Source organism: Phaenicophaeus curvirostris, chromosome 1 (assembly GCF_032191515.1).
Source record: "Phaenicophaeus curvirostris isolate KB17595 chromosome 1, BPBGC_Pcur_1.0, whole genome shotgun sequence".
NCBI classification, from domain to species: Eukaryota; Metazoa; Chordata; class Aves; order Cuculiformes; family Cuculidae; genus Phaenicophaeus; species Phaenicophaeus curvirostris.
The window spans coordinates 28,827,620-28,844,282 of record NC_091392.1 but is presented as its reverse complement, the minus strand read 5'-3'; the positions used below and the strand labels follow the sequence as shown (position 1 = coordinate 28,844,282).

General features: G+C 34.1%; 1 protein-coding gene across 2 annotated transcripts in view; it reads right to left on the bottom strand.

Moving 5' to 3' along the window:
• IMMP2L (inner mitochondrial membrane peptidase subunit 2) overlaps window positions 1-16,663 on the bottom strand; it is a 570,080-nt gene that overhangs the window by 85,631 nt on the left and 467,786 nt on the right. For both annotated transcript variants that reach the window (XM_069851320.1, XM_069851312.1), the window contains exon 5: window positions 15,035-15,137. In XM_069851320.1, the coding sequence (XP_069707421.1) occupies window positions 15,035-15,137 (103 nt within the window). The remainder of the gene's footprint in view (window positions 1-15,034; window positions 15,138-16,663) is intronic.

The window sequence follows — 16,663 nt, the reverse complement described above, 5'->3', positions numbered from 1 at the left end:
CAGAGAAGGCAGAATATTCTTTTCTATTGCTGTAAATATGGAAGTATATTAAACTTCTGAACTGAGATTTGGTTTAGGAAAATGTTAAGTGCCTACTTCCACTATCAGCTGAGATAAAGGTTTAGTATGAATCGTGTGCAGTTTAAACAGTACTGACAAGAACAATGTATTATTAAGCATTGAACTGTGCCACAGCAAATAATATTTATCTGAAAAAATATAACTAGTGACTGACATTTTCTATATTAATGTCATGTTTCATCATTTTAGAAAATGTATTTTCTTAATTCTTACAGAGAGCCCAAGGTGTATGAAGCTTTAGCGGATGTGTGAACATATGCTCTCTGTTCTGAATATCTCACAGACTGACTCACATTGGAGAACAGAACACTTAGAAACTCAAATGTAAGTGATACAAAAAAGGAGAAATTAAATAGTATAACTACTTGTACTGTAAAGTCAAGATGTAAAGCCCCAAAAGTGACCCTTCAGACAGAATTTAGTGAAACAAACTGAGAATCGTAGGCCATATATGAAAGTTAGTTAGCCTACAAACTCCCTGAACCTTTAATAGCCCAAACTGAATTTCTAATCTCAAAGTCTGATAACTGCTACTTCCATTACAAAGAATGAGAAGTGCTCCTCGAGGGACAGTTAGACAACTGCATTTCCCTCTTCCTGTGGTTCACAAGATGTGACTGAAAACAGGCTGTGCTTCTATTTCAGCAATTCAAAGCACTGAAAAGAAAAATTAAAAACAAAAGGAAAAAAAGGCCGGTGGCTTCAGAAAGCTATTTATTAATAAAGAAGTTAATTAATGCAATTCATATGATTTAACAAAAAAATTGAGATTGATCTCTGCTAAGACAAGAAATACATTAAGTTCATTGTAAATAAACATATTTTCTTTTGTTCCTGGAACAAAAGGAAGAGAAAGTATAGAGAAGGAAGGGAAAGGGAAGGAGACAGAAACACAGGAAAAGGAAAAAGTGAGTATGGATTTATTTTATAAAAGCAATACTTATTAATGTGTCTTTGATTCAGAGTTCACTGTACTGTCCTGATTTTCTTTGGAAGATTTATCAATGGAAATAATCATGTATGCAGTATTACTGAAAGTCAGAACTCTTAGTAAGTGCCTTCTTGCAGATACAGATTTAAATGCACACTTTACCTTATTTGTGCATTATTTATAAAATCTTTTTGCACGGTATTTTTTTGAAATGGCATTTATGAGCTTTTGGATATTATCAAGCATTTCTAGTTTATAAAGATTCCCATCCGTACTACAAAACCAGTACACATACATTTCAAATGCACTGCAGTATATTGGCCTGCCTTGGAAGCAAACACTTGGAATCTGACAAATGTATCAGAAAAAAACAAGAGTGATATCATAAATATATAAATATCCATATATTTAATGCAAGGTTAACGCAAAGGAAAGGTGTTCATTTGACAGTTGTCAAGTGTCAGCTCCATAGGTAGTGAACACACATTAGAAATGCAAAATCTATATGGAATTTGTGCTTTCTAGAGCATACAGAAATAGTCACATTCACTAATGAAAACAATTCAATATCTGCAGTGCTTTACTTATTTTTCTTCTCTACTGAGATGGCTAAGAGTGCAATGTGATGCTGGTTTGTATTTTCAGTGATATTGAAAGTTTTATATGAACTAAGTTGAGAGAGCAGGTGTTATTTAAACAATAAAATATCTTCAGCATGAAACGTCTTGCAATCATATAATCTTTTGCACCTTTTATACACAAGGAAAATGTTTTAAAACATCCTAAGCCTCTCACATAGATTTTGATGGTATTGTCTGTTTGCTTGTTTTCCTGCAGTGAAATCCCTTGCACAAATTTTTACAATCTTTTCAACATACCTTTTATCATTTTACTAACTGAAACGTCTGTCTTTATGCTGTTACTAAATATGCAGTCTTAAAGGGCTGTTGCAACTGCCTACTCACACACTGCAGTAGCATTGAACTCAGTCAGGGTGTTTTTTTCAAGTGCTTTGAAATACCTTGAAATAGAGAAGGGATTATAGAAAAGCAAACTCTTTTCTATGTCATCCATGTAAACAGAAATCTATAGTGTCTTCTGCTGTGAACCAGCAAAGGCTGCTGTGTGACAGATGAAATGCTTTTCAGGAGACCCATCACGAGAGTGAATCCTTTCAAATGTATCTAGGGCTGTGCAGATGCTCAGGGAAAAAAAAAAGGCCATGAGTATTCTCACAGTTTATTTCAAAAAAAAAAGAAGAAAGTTAGGATGAGTAAGACATCAAACTAGATGAGATCGCACATGGCCTGAAAGACAGTTTTATACTTAATACCAAGAAATTCTGCAATCCTTACCTCAGTCTGTGACAGAGTGCCAAGGAGTGTGTATGTAAAGGACTGAATTAGAAGTGAAAATATGTGATAATCAAACTGCAAGAATTCATAACAGCTTGTGGGTTTTGTTGTTATTGTTTTTAGAAATCACAAACAAACATTTGAAAACAAATTTTTAAAATGCATTTATCCTAAAAGACTCTCTTTGAGTTTTATTCAGGTAGCCAGTTGTTACTTTTAGCAAATATTTTCCCCTTTATGTAACTGGATTGGCAAAGCCACACTAAGTGTATTTCTGCTTAATTACCCAGAACCCTAAGAGACTTTTGGTATACTGTTTCACGCTTGATATTGTACCTATAATCAGCTAAAACAAATGCAAATGTATTTGCAGTTTGCCAGGTGTTTTCATTTTCGGTTTGCGATACAGAGGCTGTGAATTATATCGGACAGCTTAGAAACTACAAACATTTGTGATGTACACAGCTGAAACGATGCTAAGAGATGTATTCCGCTTATAGTATGTAATCCTTTTTTCTTACTGTAAAAGCATGTGCAATCAATTGTGAGTTTTAGAATTAACACTAAGTACTGGGAGACATTACTCACTGACTATGGTAGTTGAAGGACAGGTTCTTACTTTACAAACAGCAAGATTAGGTCTTCATCTATGCATTTAGCATTTAGATACCACAAATCAACATCAGAACAGCAGAAGAGCAGAAGAAAAGAAGAAGAAATCAAGCAATAACAAGATTCTTCTGGTGCATGAATGTGTGACAAAGATGTGATTTCTTTCTCTGAAGATTCTGCCAGCCCTGGGCAGATGGAGCATGGCAGGGGCTGGAGAAAGGCATGGCAGTTTGAGATTTGTGTCATCCGTTGCTAAGGAGAGTCTGTGGTGCCATAAGCCTGTGGCATAGTGTCAGCAGGAAAAACCTGCTGGGGGATGAAGTCCTGACCTCACAGATCTCTCTTACAAAACTCCCAGTTAGCCCCAAAGAAACGTTTTCTTTTTTTTTTATTGCTTTACTGTACAAATCAGACAAAAGGCCAACCCATTCTAGCTTACAAAAGGACTTTTTTTTCCCCTGACTTTAGTAATACGTGATTGTAAATGATCCAGATCTCACAGGGGTAATAAATTATTTTTAAAAGCAGAGGATACCTTTATAGTGATAGTAATATGCAATGCAAAATTCTCTACACGTTTGCTCACGTCATTATTATGCTGTCCTTGAAAGCCAACTTAATGCTGGAGATTAATTTGAACTTTTACTGAAATTATAAGATGATGAGAATATTGTGAAAGAGGTCTCTTTTTTCCAGTTCCAAATTAGTGGAAAAACAGATCCTAAATTTTCATTTGGTTGTAGATAAGACATGAAATCTAACATTACCAGTCCTTAATGCTATGTAACACTTATACTATGGAAAGACTAAATTAGTCTCCAGGAAGTCAGCACCATTCTATTTTAAAGGCATAATTTATTTTTTTATTTCAAAACCTATAAGCAGCATCACTGTATTCCTTTTTCACATGAAGCTTCGATAGTTTTAGTCTCTTAAGAATCTCATTTTAAAATACATTCATTTAAATGCCAGTTGGGACTTTCTCTAGAGAGCTAGGAAGAGAGGCTTTGAAGTGGATTTCTGACAGAAGAATAAACATAGTTTTTTATTCTCAGGATAACTGAATCTTTTCCAGATATCACTGCTATGTGCTACTGTCTCTACTGGTAGACAGAGCTATACCTCCTTTGATTTTATTGTTTTCTTTTCAGAAAAAGCACCTAACTGTTCTGACAAAAGAAGTCTCTGAAAAACAATCAAAACTCATTTTATCAATTGCATCACTGATTTGTTTCACCTAAAGGTGCTATATTATGGTTAATTTTGTACCACTAGTGTTTGTTTCTGCAGCAAGACACTATCAAGGGCACAAGATCTTAACGATAATAACAAAAACATCGTGCGCTACAGAAGGCAGCATCTTATTACATCCTGTTGAAAAAGCAATAGCATTGAATTATATACAGGCTTATAATGTTGATGGTTTCTAAGTTTATTTTACTTAGATATTTGTCACTGAGCTGGAAGAATTTGTTCCCTTTTTTTTTTTTTTTAGATGGTAAACATACAAGTTCTTCAACTATGCGTAATAAAAACAGTTCAGATTTTCAAGATTTTCAAGAGATCCCCTATAAACCTTGGATTCTATTAAAATAATACATCTGCTCTGACCTCACATATATTGACAAGAAAGTAAAAATTTCAGATTTGCAAAACTAGAAGAGATTGTACTTCTTTTTTCTGAGCTTTTAAACAAATCACCCATTCTAATCAGACCTACATGGAGGTAATGGCACTCAAGAAATGTTTGCTATTTGTTTAACAATTAATTTATAATGCATCATCTGTCTAGCTTATCTCTATTTTTCTGTCTCTGTAGAGCTTGTCACAGAAAAAGAGTCAAAATTTCAATTGTTTTTTGATTTTTTGTTTAATTTTCTTTTTCTTCTCAAATTTTTTCTCTAAAACTTCATTGAATAAGATAACAAGATGTATTCTTTTCCTGTATAACCCTATGGGAATATGCTAGATTTTTTAGAATACTAAGAAGTATCCTCTTAAGAAACACAGATTTATGATAGTAGATAAAAGATAGCTGTAGAGGTTAAGTTCGGTTTTACAGGTTTTGTCTTTCAGGTTATAATTTCAAAGAGTCAGTGGACTGTTTGGGCCACCTCTTTTTGATGGATAAAACTGTAATAACTTGAAACAAGAGTAAAGCTAAGGTTACTGTGCTGTTTGAGTTCAGGTAGTGTGAGATTCACTAAAATAATCTGCAAGTCAGGAAGAACGTGAAGGCTCGGCTGGCCACTGATAATTTCTTTTCATTTTTTACTTCTGTGAAGTCTGCAGTTTTTGTGATGAAGAACTAAGATTTCACACACTTAAAGACAACAAGTAACAAATTGAAATTACATTGTTCTGTTGCTAGTTTACTGCCTAAGTAATCCAAATACTTTTTTCACTTTTGTTACTGTCAAATTAATTTGTGTAAAAAGTGCCAGGAGAGAACTTTGGAAGCAAACCAGGAAAGACACTCTTATTATATTTTTCTTCCTTTCTAGTGTATGATTTAGTCTAGGCTGCTGCACTTCTTATAACTTCAGACTAAAACACAGATGTGAAATGAAGCTTCCCATATAGCCCACACTGCATGTAAATGCAAATAAAAATGATCAAGGCAATACCTTTACTATTTTCTTTTTTAAAGAAATAATTCAAACTAGAGAAGAATGCTACCACAGAAATGTAAAGTTTGCTTCCGCTATTATGAGAACTGTACTTCATTCTACTTGATGAATTAATCTTAAAAATAATTTTTGATTTGTCACAAAGAATGAAGAATCTTAGAAACTTTTTTTCTAAATAAGTGCCTAGTTTTCTCAGCTACAGCAATTTTTTCTTATCAACATGAATAAAATCCTTCTTTGGTACAAGCAGGAAAGGAATTATAACTACTTCTGTATTCATGGGTATGTGAGAATTTGAGTTTATGAATTCAGTACCATCTTGGATGCTTTCTTTGCCCTAACTCAAATAGAATAAAACACATTGTGACAAAGATAGCTAGAACAATCCAGGAGACTGAACATAATATTGAATAATAAAATACTTAGTAAAGAATTCTGGGATACTAAAGGAGCATTTTCCAGGTGACAGTTTTCCTCAAAAAAAACCCCCAGCCTTAGAGTTTATAAGGCCTGCACAGAGCTGAAGATAACCCCTAGACGATATATAGAAATACCCTGATTGGCCATTAGCAGCAGCATTTCTGAAAGAGAAAGGTGGCCTGAAAGGATATTGATGCAGCACAGTGGAAAGCAGACAAACTTTACTTTAGAATAAATTTTCAAGGGAAGAATATTGGATAAAGAAATAAAAAATAAACTTTAAGGTACAAGTGTTTCTCTCTGATTCCTACAGTCCCACTGAATATGTCAATCATGCTTTGCTTTGAAGACATTGTTTTTCAAACACTGGAATCAGTCCATTCCTAAACTCCTTAAAGGCAGCTAGCCTGCTGGCTTTCATACACTAGAAAGAATAACTGCAGCCCAGAGACTCCATCCAAGAGCATTTAGATGACCAAGTTTTTGAAGGTTATATGTAGATAAATCAAATTAGCACGTAAGTTAGAAACAAATTTCTGCAATTATCTAATCAGAAATGAGTCTAACTTTTAAGTAAGGTCTTTTTTTATGTTCTTAAACAATGCACATCTTGTCTGCCAGGTGCAAAGTCACCTTTCTTGTCATGCTGAGCGCAGTGCAAGTCTATAAGCCTCAGAAGGAACGGTACTCAGACCTTGCCCAGTCTAGGCCCTGGTGGCTTCATGGCTGTGATGTTTGAAGTCTCTGCTCCCATGTGCTCATAATCCATTTAATAGTCCATAGATTTCCAAAATCTGTTACCCAACTGCATTAATTTAAAGCTCCATCTTTATCATTCTGTTGTGCATATATGTATTTCTGAATATTGGTATGTATTCACTACACGTCTATGTGAGTTTCAAGAAGATATGTTTGAAAGAAGAGACAGCATTGGTATAAGCTCTAATACATGCATATTTCATAACTGTATTCATTAAAATTATATTGGGATAGATGCACTGAGGGGGAAAAGGAATTTCACAATTAGAAAATGTGGTATTGAGTTACAAAGCTTGCAGCTTGCAGACATTGTTACATATCAGTGGTGTTCAAAATTTTACACAGGACTTGTCCTCATAACTACTTGTCATGTGATGGGATAGTTCTATTCTGCACCAAATTCAGTTAAACATATTTTCAATAATTACATGAGAAAAAAAATGTAAATGGAACATAAGTATAAGTGGAAGAGGAAGCAGTATATATTAAATAACTACAAAGAAAGTACATTGGAGTTATTGTCTTTTCATGCTGTTACTAATATTGTTTTTTGTAGTATATACAACCCTTTTCTAAATCTTAAGGTTTACAAGAGAAGAATTAAAACAATTGTACTGATTCCTAGGCCCGACATTGAGTTGCAGTGGCTCTTAATCGAAACAAACATAACATTTCAAACTTTAATATAAGCTGATCTGCAGTTGCTAAATCCTCAGAGCAAGTAAAATAACTATATCCAACTTTAATTAAATTACTTTGTTTCAAATTACAGTCAAGGGAAAGGAATACATTCTACAATTTATTTTGTAAACATATTTACTCTTCTGTTAGATGGCATTATTCTTCTCAGCAAATGTAACATTCTGTGGGATTTAATTCTCAAGAATTATCCTTGTCTCTTCTGCAGTGAAAGGGAGAAAAAAATAATTTAAAAATTCCACTATCAATCTGCAAGTTCCTTTAGGCAATGCCATGATTGTGTTCATCAGAAAATTAATTCTATACTTTTGCAGTTTGATTTCCTTAAAAACCCATTAATAAATCTGTCCACTCTGCTATTTTTATAAGAAAACATCTGGTTTGGAAAATGCTTTGATGGTTTTGATAGCAATCAGCTATACTGTTGCCACAAAAAAAGTTATGACTTTTTAAAAACGTAAGGTATTACTGAAATATCTGTCATCCTAATGAGCCACTGAAATCAATAAAATTATTTCTATTAATATTACTCATCATATTTCAATAGTGTTTTGCTCTTAAAATAAATAGACATATACTTGTAAATAAATAAATATGCATAAATAAACATGGGTGAGTTAATGAGACGAGTATATTATACCAAAGCCTTTATGATATTCAAAAAGAGAATTGGGTATATAATGATTTCCTGTAATTCTGCAAACTGAAATTCAGAACTTTATTTTAGTAATTACTGACTGAGCTTTTATGACATTCCATGTCCAAGGAAGTAAAAACAGGAAGAAACAGAAACATTTACTGGATTTTTAAATGATTCCCTGGCAGATCTTAATATGAATGCCAGTATGAATTAAAATCTCCTTTGCAGTCAAACCATGGACAAATCAGCAAAGATTCCTTTTCAATTTCCATTAAAACAAGTAATTTACGAGATCCTATACAGAGAACATAATGCTATAAATTCTACAGAATAGCTGTCACATATAAGGGTATTGCAAGCAGTAGCTTGAGAGACATAGAATTGTAAGGAAACTGATGAAGAAGTATACAGGATTCAGGAAATTACTATATTTGAAAGCAGGGATCTTCAAATTAGTTCATTACAAATCGTGGTACAAATCTGGCAGCTCTCTGATATCTTCTAATATTTCATTACATTAATATTTCATTAAATCAATCTACCATTGTTTCATTTTTTTTTCCCCAGTTTACTTTATTTTAAGTGATATCAAAACCAGATGCAGGCTTTCCAGCCCACCATTCATTCCAATGTTGTTGGAAAATCCTTTAAAGGTACTTCTATTCCGAAAGAATAATGAAATAATTAATAATTCATTGTGCATGAATTTATTACGTAAGTCCTGTACCATAAGCAGGATGACTGAAGTTTTATCAATGTTGAATAATAGTTACACTTCCAAGTACAGTAATAGAGAAAATTAGCTAGAATGCATAAAATGCTTAAGATTTGATGTAACTAAGACAAAAACCCTCACCTTTTCTACTGCTTTACAAGTTCTCGTGAGTATTACATTGCTAAGAAATAAAATAGACTTAACTGAGAGCTTTTAGTCATATGATGATAGTCAGGCTTCTTGAAAGATTAAATTTTATGCACTGTTTTAGACTGGAGTTGGGCTAAATATTTTACTTTCCAAGAGAATTATGACAGCCATAGAAGACTTCTTTTCACTATACTGCAAATTCAGTTAGTCATGATAATTTAATGGACAGTGAGGCCACACAATCTTATTATCAAGCTCCCCTTCAGCAGCTCCTGGAGTGAATTGTCATTCTCAGTAGACAAGCCACCATCCCAATTTGCATCTCACATATAATATTCTCTCAAAAGGGAAAAGCATATTTACCCTTCAAGGTTTACTTATCCTCAGTCATAACACATAATGTCTTATCTGTTTTATTCATCATAGATCTTTACAAGTTTGAGCTGTGCATGCATGCTATTTACTAGTGGTAACTTCATGCTCCATATGCATAATTGTAAACAATTTTATCTATTTTATTTCTGCCTGTGGCCACGGATTAATATTATAGAATGTCATTGATTGCATATTTGCATTATACACCCTGCTTAAACATAGCTTAATATCTTTAATATCCATCCAAGAAAAAAATACAAATATCACTGATCCAATTAGAGTCATGTTACTCCCCAATATCACCTTTATACAGCAAAGTGATGGTGCAAGCACTGGTCACAGTGGTAGCAAAAAGAAAGCAGAAGAAGCTACAACACCCTCCAGCAAACTGATGTATCCAAGTTGCTAGTAGGTTGTTCCAGGCTCCACTGACTACTTTGCCACCACTGTAATATTAACCAACATTAACTTTAGGAGCGAAAGCAGAGAGAGGTGTTTTCTTGCTAAAATCACACTTCTGGTTTGCAATGCTTGACCATTTCTTCTTGACTTCAGCTTGAACTAAGAAAAACAGGGTTTGGGACACTGCTAGTTGAAACTATTTCTCTTAAGTATCTCTGAATGACTGGAGTATGGCGACACAAACAAGGTCACTGGATATTTCAAGACCTGGCAGAATGCTTTGTGGGAAGAGTGTGCCCTGCCTACGTACCTTACTGAGCAATTTTAAGACAGTGCTGTTCAGTGCACTGCTGTGTGGTGTTAAACTCTTCCCACCTTTCACCTCAGCGGTTGCTCCATTTCAGGTGGGTATGTGATTCCTGAACTAGGTTATAGCTCATAAATGAAGGCTTCAGCAGATGGCAATATCATCACCAAGATGATGTGTACTTGTAGGACACGTGGCATTCTTTGTTTGCCATTATGTAAGTAATTTGGAACAGTAGAAAGATATTTGATTCTTCCTTCAACTGTCCTCTGAACCACTCTTGGGAGAGGACACAGCATATGAAGCACAGCTATTCTTGCACACGGCAGACCTCTTGGTTCAAATATTTCCCTTAGCAGCAGCCACACACGGCTTTTCACTAAAAATATCGTATTCCAGTTCACCTTACTGTCTAATGTACTTTCATTATTTTCTGGTTTTGACTACTTGCATTTACTAACAGTAGTTACAGAGACGAATATTGGATCAATGTAAGGAAATAATTATAACAGGCCACATTTCATTACTGTTATTAACTGAATTTTTCCATTAAGGTTTAACAGTTAAACCATTTCTGTCTTACATCTGAAAGGGATGATGAAAGCCTTTTAAAAGCGAATTAAAATAACTAACAAAATCAGCATAGTCATTTGGTTTAAATGCCATTGTCGTCTATAGGGTTTTCTAGTCACTGTCTACAGGTTTGGGCTTCTGAATAGTTAAACAGACAAGAATGTTTTTCCAATAGTTTATTGCATGAAGTTACAGTACTGAATTGCTTATATGGACAATCATAAATATGGCCTCTACAGTAATGTTGACTAAAAGCAATTTACTCATTTGAAGCTTATGAATTTAAAACTTGTATTAAACAAAAAGCCAAGCTCAGGTTCAACGGGATTTAGTTTTGAGAGTAAACACATTAGAGGATGTATTTTTAGTAAGAGGATAGGGACCTGGCTGAGCAAAAAAGATGTTTTATGACAAGGTAGTCAACCTACCTGTCTCTCAGGTATCACAGGAAGATAAGGAGGATAATAGCCTTTCCTGTCCTTACAGTGGATCATGAAGCTTAACTCATAAGTGAGTCTTATCCAAAGCCATTAAAGCCAACAGAAAATCTCTCATTGGCTTTATTGAGGTTTTCTTCAGGTCCTTTACAAGACAGATGAAAGACTGCCATTGACATTAAGCCCTACTTTTATAAAGTTCTTTCATATCCTCAGCTTTGAGGCATTTGAAAACATAGAAATGTAGTAAAAAGAGCATTATATTTACCAAACAATTCCCCATTAAGATAAATTTGAACTTTCTTTTCATTCAGTTTGAGAGTGCTGATTAATACATATGCACATATCCAGGAATATATTTATATATCAGTTATTGCCTGCACATATTAATAACTGTTTCTCAGATACCCTTGCATGTTGGTTGTATAATCATCTCTGCACTGCTGGATGCTAAATCTGCACATTTGATTTGGATAAAGTACAGTTTATAATCACTTTTCCCTTGATTCAGCCAGAGTGTCAGATCCAGAACAGAAATTGTCACTTTGGTTTTGTGCTGGTATTATCCTGGCTGTGTAAGCAAAGACAATAACTGATCTGGCATAAAGTTAACCACAAAGTTAATTGTTAATCCTTTAAAACCTTTAAGAAATTTGAAGCAGTAAAGGAGTTTTATACTCAATCAGTTTTTATAATGTGTGTCCTGTATTTCTGATCTAAGAAAGAAGCATCGCCAGGAACAGTAATGGTCTGTTTACTATGCTGTCAGACTACAATCCTATAGCAAAAAGCACCCCTTATCCCCCAAAAGGAAATAGAAAAACATAACTGAAAACAAGAAGGACAAACTTTAAAAAATGATATCATAGTTATATAAGCTGTTGAGTATTACATTCCTGTAGAATGCCAATTAAGGAATTTTAGTCAATATCATACAAGATTGACTTTAAGAATAAGAATTTGAAAACAGTAACAGTTAATTGAGTAGAAATCTCTATTCTGGTCCAGGTAATTGAAATAAATTTCCAGTGATATTTAATTCTTTATGTCCTTAAATAATAGTAAAAAGATGCAAGTTCTCTGAATATTTATTGGCTTCTATTCAAAACAGCCATTTTCAGCATTATGAAAGGCTGACATAACATATTTTGAAACATGAAACACAGCAGTATCAAAGTACTAAAAGTAGTCCCATACTCCGGAAAAGTAATTAATATTTAGGTTTTGATCATATAGAGAGTTAAGAGCATTTCTAATTCAGCACTACCCTCAGATATTCCGTTCCTTTTGTAATACCAGTTAAGGTATTAATTTTATTCAAAGATATGATGAAACAGTAAGGAAATATTAAATTTTTACAAATTATAGTTAAAACGTTTCTGCTTTATTTACACACTTCATGAAAATGTCTCTCTATACCTTAATGTTCCAGTTTAATCCTATAAAATCCATGCAATAACAAGAGATAATATAATTTATTTTATAATATTTTTATGAACTAAGTAATGATAATTTAATCTGCCAAGGTTTTACATTTTTGGTATTCATATCTCTCTAAAGATGCATCTGATTTAGAACTTGATTGGTATCAGGGTTTTTGCTTTACCAACCTAACCCATTAGGCCATTACACATATTGTTATTCTCCAAGAGAAAAAATTATTCTAACATCTGTTCTCAATCTGGTTTTCCATAATTTCCTTTTATGCCCCATGTACCTCATTAAGCTCATCTACAAAACATTACTGTGTCTGACCATCTACACTATTTTTACCGAATCTTTCGATCCACGAAAATATGTCTAGTTTTACACGTCAGAATTGCAGCACTTGTGACATCTAACCTAATTTATTAACTGACCTATACTCTAACGAAATGAGAGAAGTGGGTTCACATCTTAACACTGTTCCTTAAGACTGCTGCAGTCCTATGAGAGAAAAAGATGCTTAAGTTAAGAAGAATATACCTTCTGAATGGTTTAAAGAGAGTGATTTTAATATTTTAATTCACCTCTGCACATGATCTTAAGAATACAGCAGAGAGATGGATGGAAAATGTTCCACTAAACTAAAATCCAACTATGTAGAATGGAAAAGAACCACATGTCCAACATGTCCTTCTAAATACATTTGCCACTTTCTTCTGCAGATAAAAATATTCTGTATTTTATTATTCTCAAACTAGTTTTCAGCCCTGTGACCTTTTCTCTCTCCTTTTGCCTGTGTCCAATTATTTCTGCTCTAATTCAATTTGAGAGGAAAATACCTATTTACACTTGATCTGCTCACAATGTATTTATCAACACAATACAAAGGTCATTAAGGTCATTCTTCCTGCAGAAGCTAAAGAATTCATTGTCAAAACTGTCTTGCTAGCTCTTTAAAGGCTACTTCTGTAAGAAAAGTCTTGTACTATCCGATGTTAGCTAGCAGCTGGTGACTGATGTGGAGTCAAAGTCTAGTGAATGTGATTTTCTATTATTTATAAACATTGGTGAATGGAGTAAAAAGTTGAGGGTATTTAGGTTTTCCTAAATGTGCTATCTTGTATGAAAGCTGCATGGTGCCTACCTTGAGGATTTTACCTTGTATTAATTTCTGTTTGATCTGCTGTGAACTGGAAACCAGTGCCCAATTGCTAATATTTCCAGAGGCTCTGAATCTACATTGGCAACATATTTGTAAGGGAAAAGATCAGTTGCTTTAAGATATATCTTGGGAACAGAGAACAAGACAGAAAAGTAAATGCCTACTAAGGAACTAAATTGATACTGGCACAGGATAGACCAAATGAAATTCTGCTGGGAAGAACCTCTAAAACTAGAAGTTTGGAAGCTTAGAAGGCAGTAGCAGGAAGATAGTAATGAAAATAGCAAGAAATACAAGCACAAATATAGTGAGAAAAACCAAAAAAGAGGTAATGGTATCACATACTCCAAACCAGATAGACAGACAGACAGCCTTTTTTTCATTTTTCCTGAGAACAAATTATTTCAAGTTAATAACTGAACTATAATTCCAGAAGCCAGACAAACTGGTAAGGTCCTTTCTGTCATTAATTCAAAGAGGGGCGACTTATGTATGAAATAGTTATGAAATGCATAAAGATGAAAACTTCCCTGTAGCAACCAGTGAATTTTTAATAATATTAGAAGAGTATTCTCTCTTCAAGACACAGTTAAATACCCTGCATATGGAACAGAGCAAAAAGGGTTTGTATTTCCAGAACAGGATGCACAGTTTAGGGAATTATTTTCTGCATGCTAAACTAAGTTAAAACAAGAATAGGAATCCACACAAAGTGTAACAAAATCAAAACCAATTCGAAACCGGAGTGCACAGAAAGTGTTTGTTGTCTTCCTGATGAACAGATGCACACTTTTTCCAGTCAAAAGAGTTTTCAATTTACATTTTGTCATTATTCAATATGAAAATGGCTCTACATAAAGAAAACTTAAATAATTATTTTTTGTAAAGTTTTGAAATATCCTTGTTGTTGTCCATGGACCCATTTAACAGTTAACACTTAATAAGCACAGTTAGTTTCCTAATTCTTTATCCCAGCACTGGCTCTAAAGCAAGACTGAGTTCCCAGGAGGGGCCCATTCCAAATTACATCAGCTGGCAACATGTCCTCAGGGAGCATCTGTCAGCTACAGGGAGCTGGCTCGCCCTCTGGCTACTCCTCGAGTATATCCCTCCAAATTTAAAATCTCTAACACTTCCCTCCCATGTGGGGAAATTAAAAGGAGTCTTTATTCTTTTTATTATAGTTAAGAGCAAACTCAATCTATGCTGATTAAGATATTTCATAAATTCTAATAATTCTTACAAAAATCATAAAAATACAATAACAGTCAATAATTCTCACTGTGTTGCACAAATGATCCAGGAGAAATGCACTTCTTTTCAGTGGCAAAGTGTAAATGATATGCAGAGAATTGACTTACCGGGCCAAAAGCATTGCTGTCAAAGCTGTGTCCATGGTGATCACCTTCCACCCAAATATGTCCATGTGGAATTTTCACATACTTTTTTTTGTATCCAATTGTTCTAAAAAAAAAAAATTGGAAAAAAAGAAAAGAAAAATTTGCAATGTTTTGTTAAGAAAACTCACATATCTATTGTTTCGGAATTTGACCTTGCCTAACATGCAACACTTGATTAAAAAATGTGCACTGAAGTTCTTTAGACTTCAACAGTGTTATTCAAGTCAAATACATAACCATTTTGTATGAGCTAGTTGCATTGCTAGGGTCTGTTTACTACATTGTTTTGGTAAGAATCACATCACAAAGGGGAACAAGAGACTTTAAATAAAGAGATTCTAATTTCCATCTCTGTACTAACAATTTTTTGAATCATCAGATTTTATCTCAAGTAAACACCAGTGGACACATGTTGCAGCCACATAAAGATATGGGTATTGAGAAAGCTTTTCTTCTGGGGCAGTGTTAGGTACTCAACAAATATAATATGACATATCTGAACTGGCCTCAGATTCAGAGCTTGGATTCCTTTAATGCTTATGTCCTGGGGGTAGGAATTTTGCAGCTATAACAAGTTAAATAGGATAAACCTACAGGAAACCTCTAAGAGAAGGCCAAGTACTGCAAAATATGATACTGATGATTCAAGCTGTTCTCCACAGAAATTCATACTGAAGCAGTGCCTCAGCGTGTCCTGATATTACAAAAATTGACAAACTACGGATAAGTCCTAAAGCTAAGGTGCAGAGCATGCAAAATTCCTGTATTTAGTTCCTGACTAGCTGTCATTTTCACAATTCCAGCTAGGCTTCCACCACACACCTTTGCTTTCTTTCATGGGGTCTGTTATTCTGCAGTCACCCATGCAGAGAAGCGATTTTATCATGCACATCAAATTTTTACCATGATAAAGTATTTACAGACAGGACTACAGATTGTGACACCTCTTATTTTGTTTTGGATAACCAAGTCTGTCTGTAGACAGAAACTGACTTTTGACCTAGGCTGTTGCCTGCAGCTGCTCATCGCTTTTCACTGTCCAGAAGATCTGTACCCAAAGAAGGAGGCAGAAGGAGCCCACTCCAAAACTAAAAAAAATCAACTGAACAGAGAAAACCACTTTCTTCGGGAGATTCAGCTGAACTGTGCAACTGCAGTAATCAGGGATGGTCACAAGTCAAAATGGGAAAACGGTTTTTGGTGATGCTTTTTTGGTTTGGGGGCAGGAGACCATGAAATATTAGGTGAATAAAGAATCCTCAAAATTTCATTTTGTTAACTTTGTATTCTTAGTCAAATAAAAATAATTCTTACTTGCTTTGCAAATCAAAAAAACCAATAAGTGCTTTTTCAAGCAGCTTTCTCTGGCTGCTAAAAGGATGAGTATGCCAGAATTATATTCTAATGGAACTTCTACCTGTACTTTCACTGGAAGCTGAAAAAATAATAGCCTATTTGCAGAATAAAAAGACTCTGATTTTCATCTTTCTTTAGAACAATTTCATATTATACAGTATTGAGGACTGAGTTCCTAAGCAATGAAACAAAAATGTAAAACTGTCCTGAGTTGGTAAATATATTATATTGTAA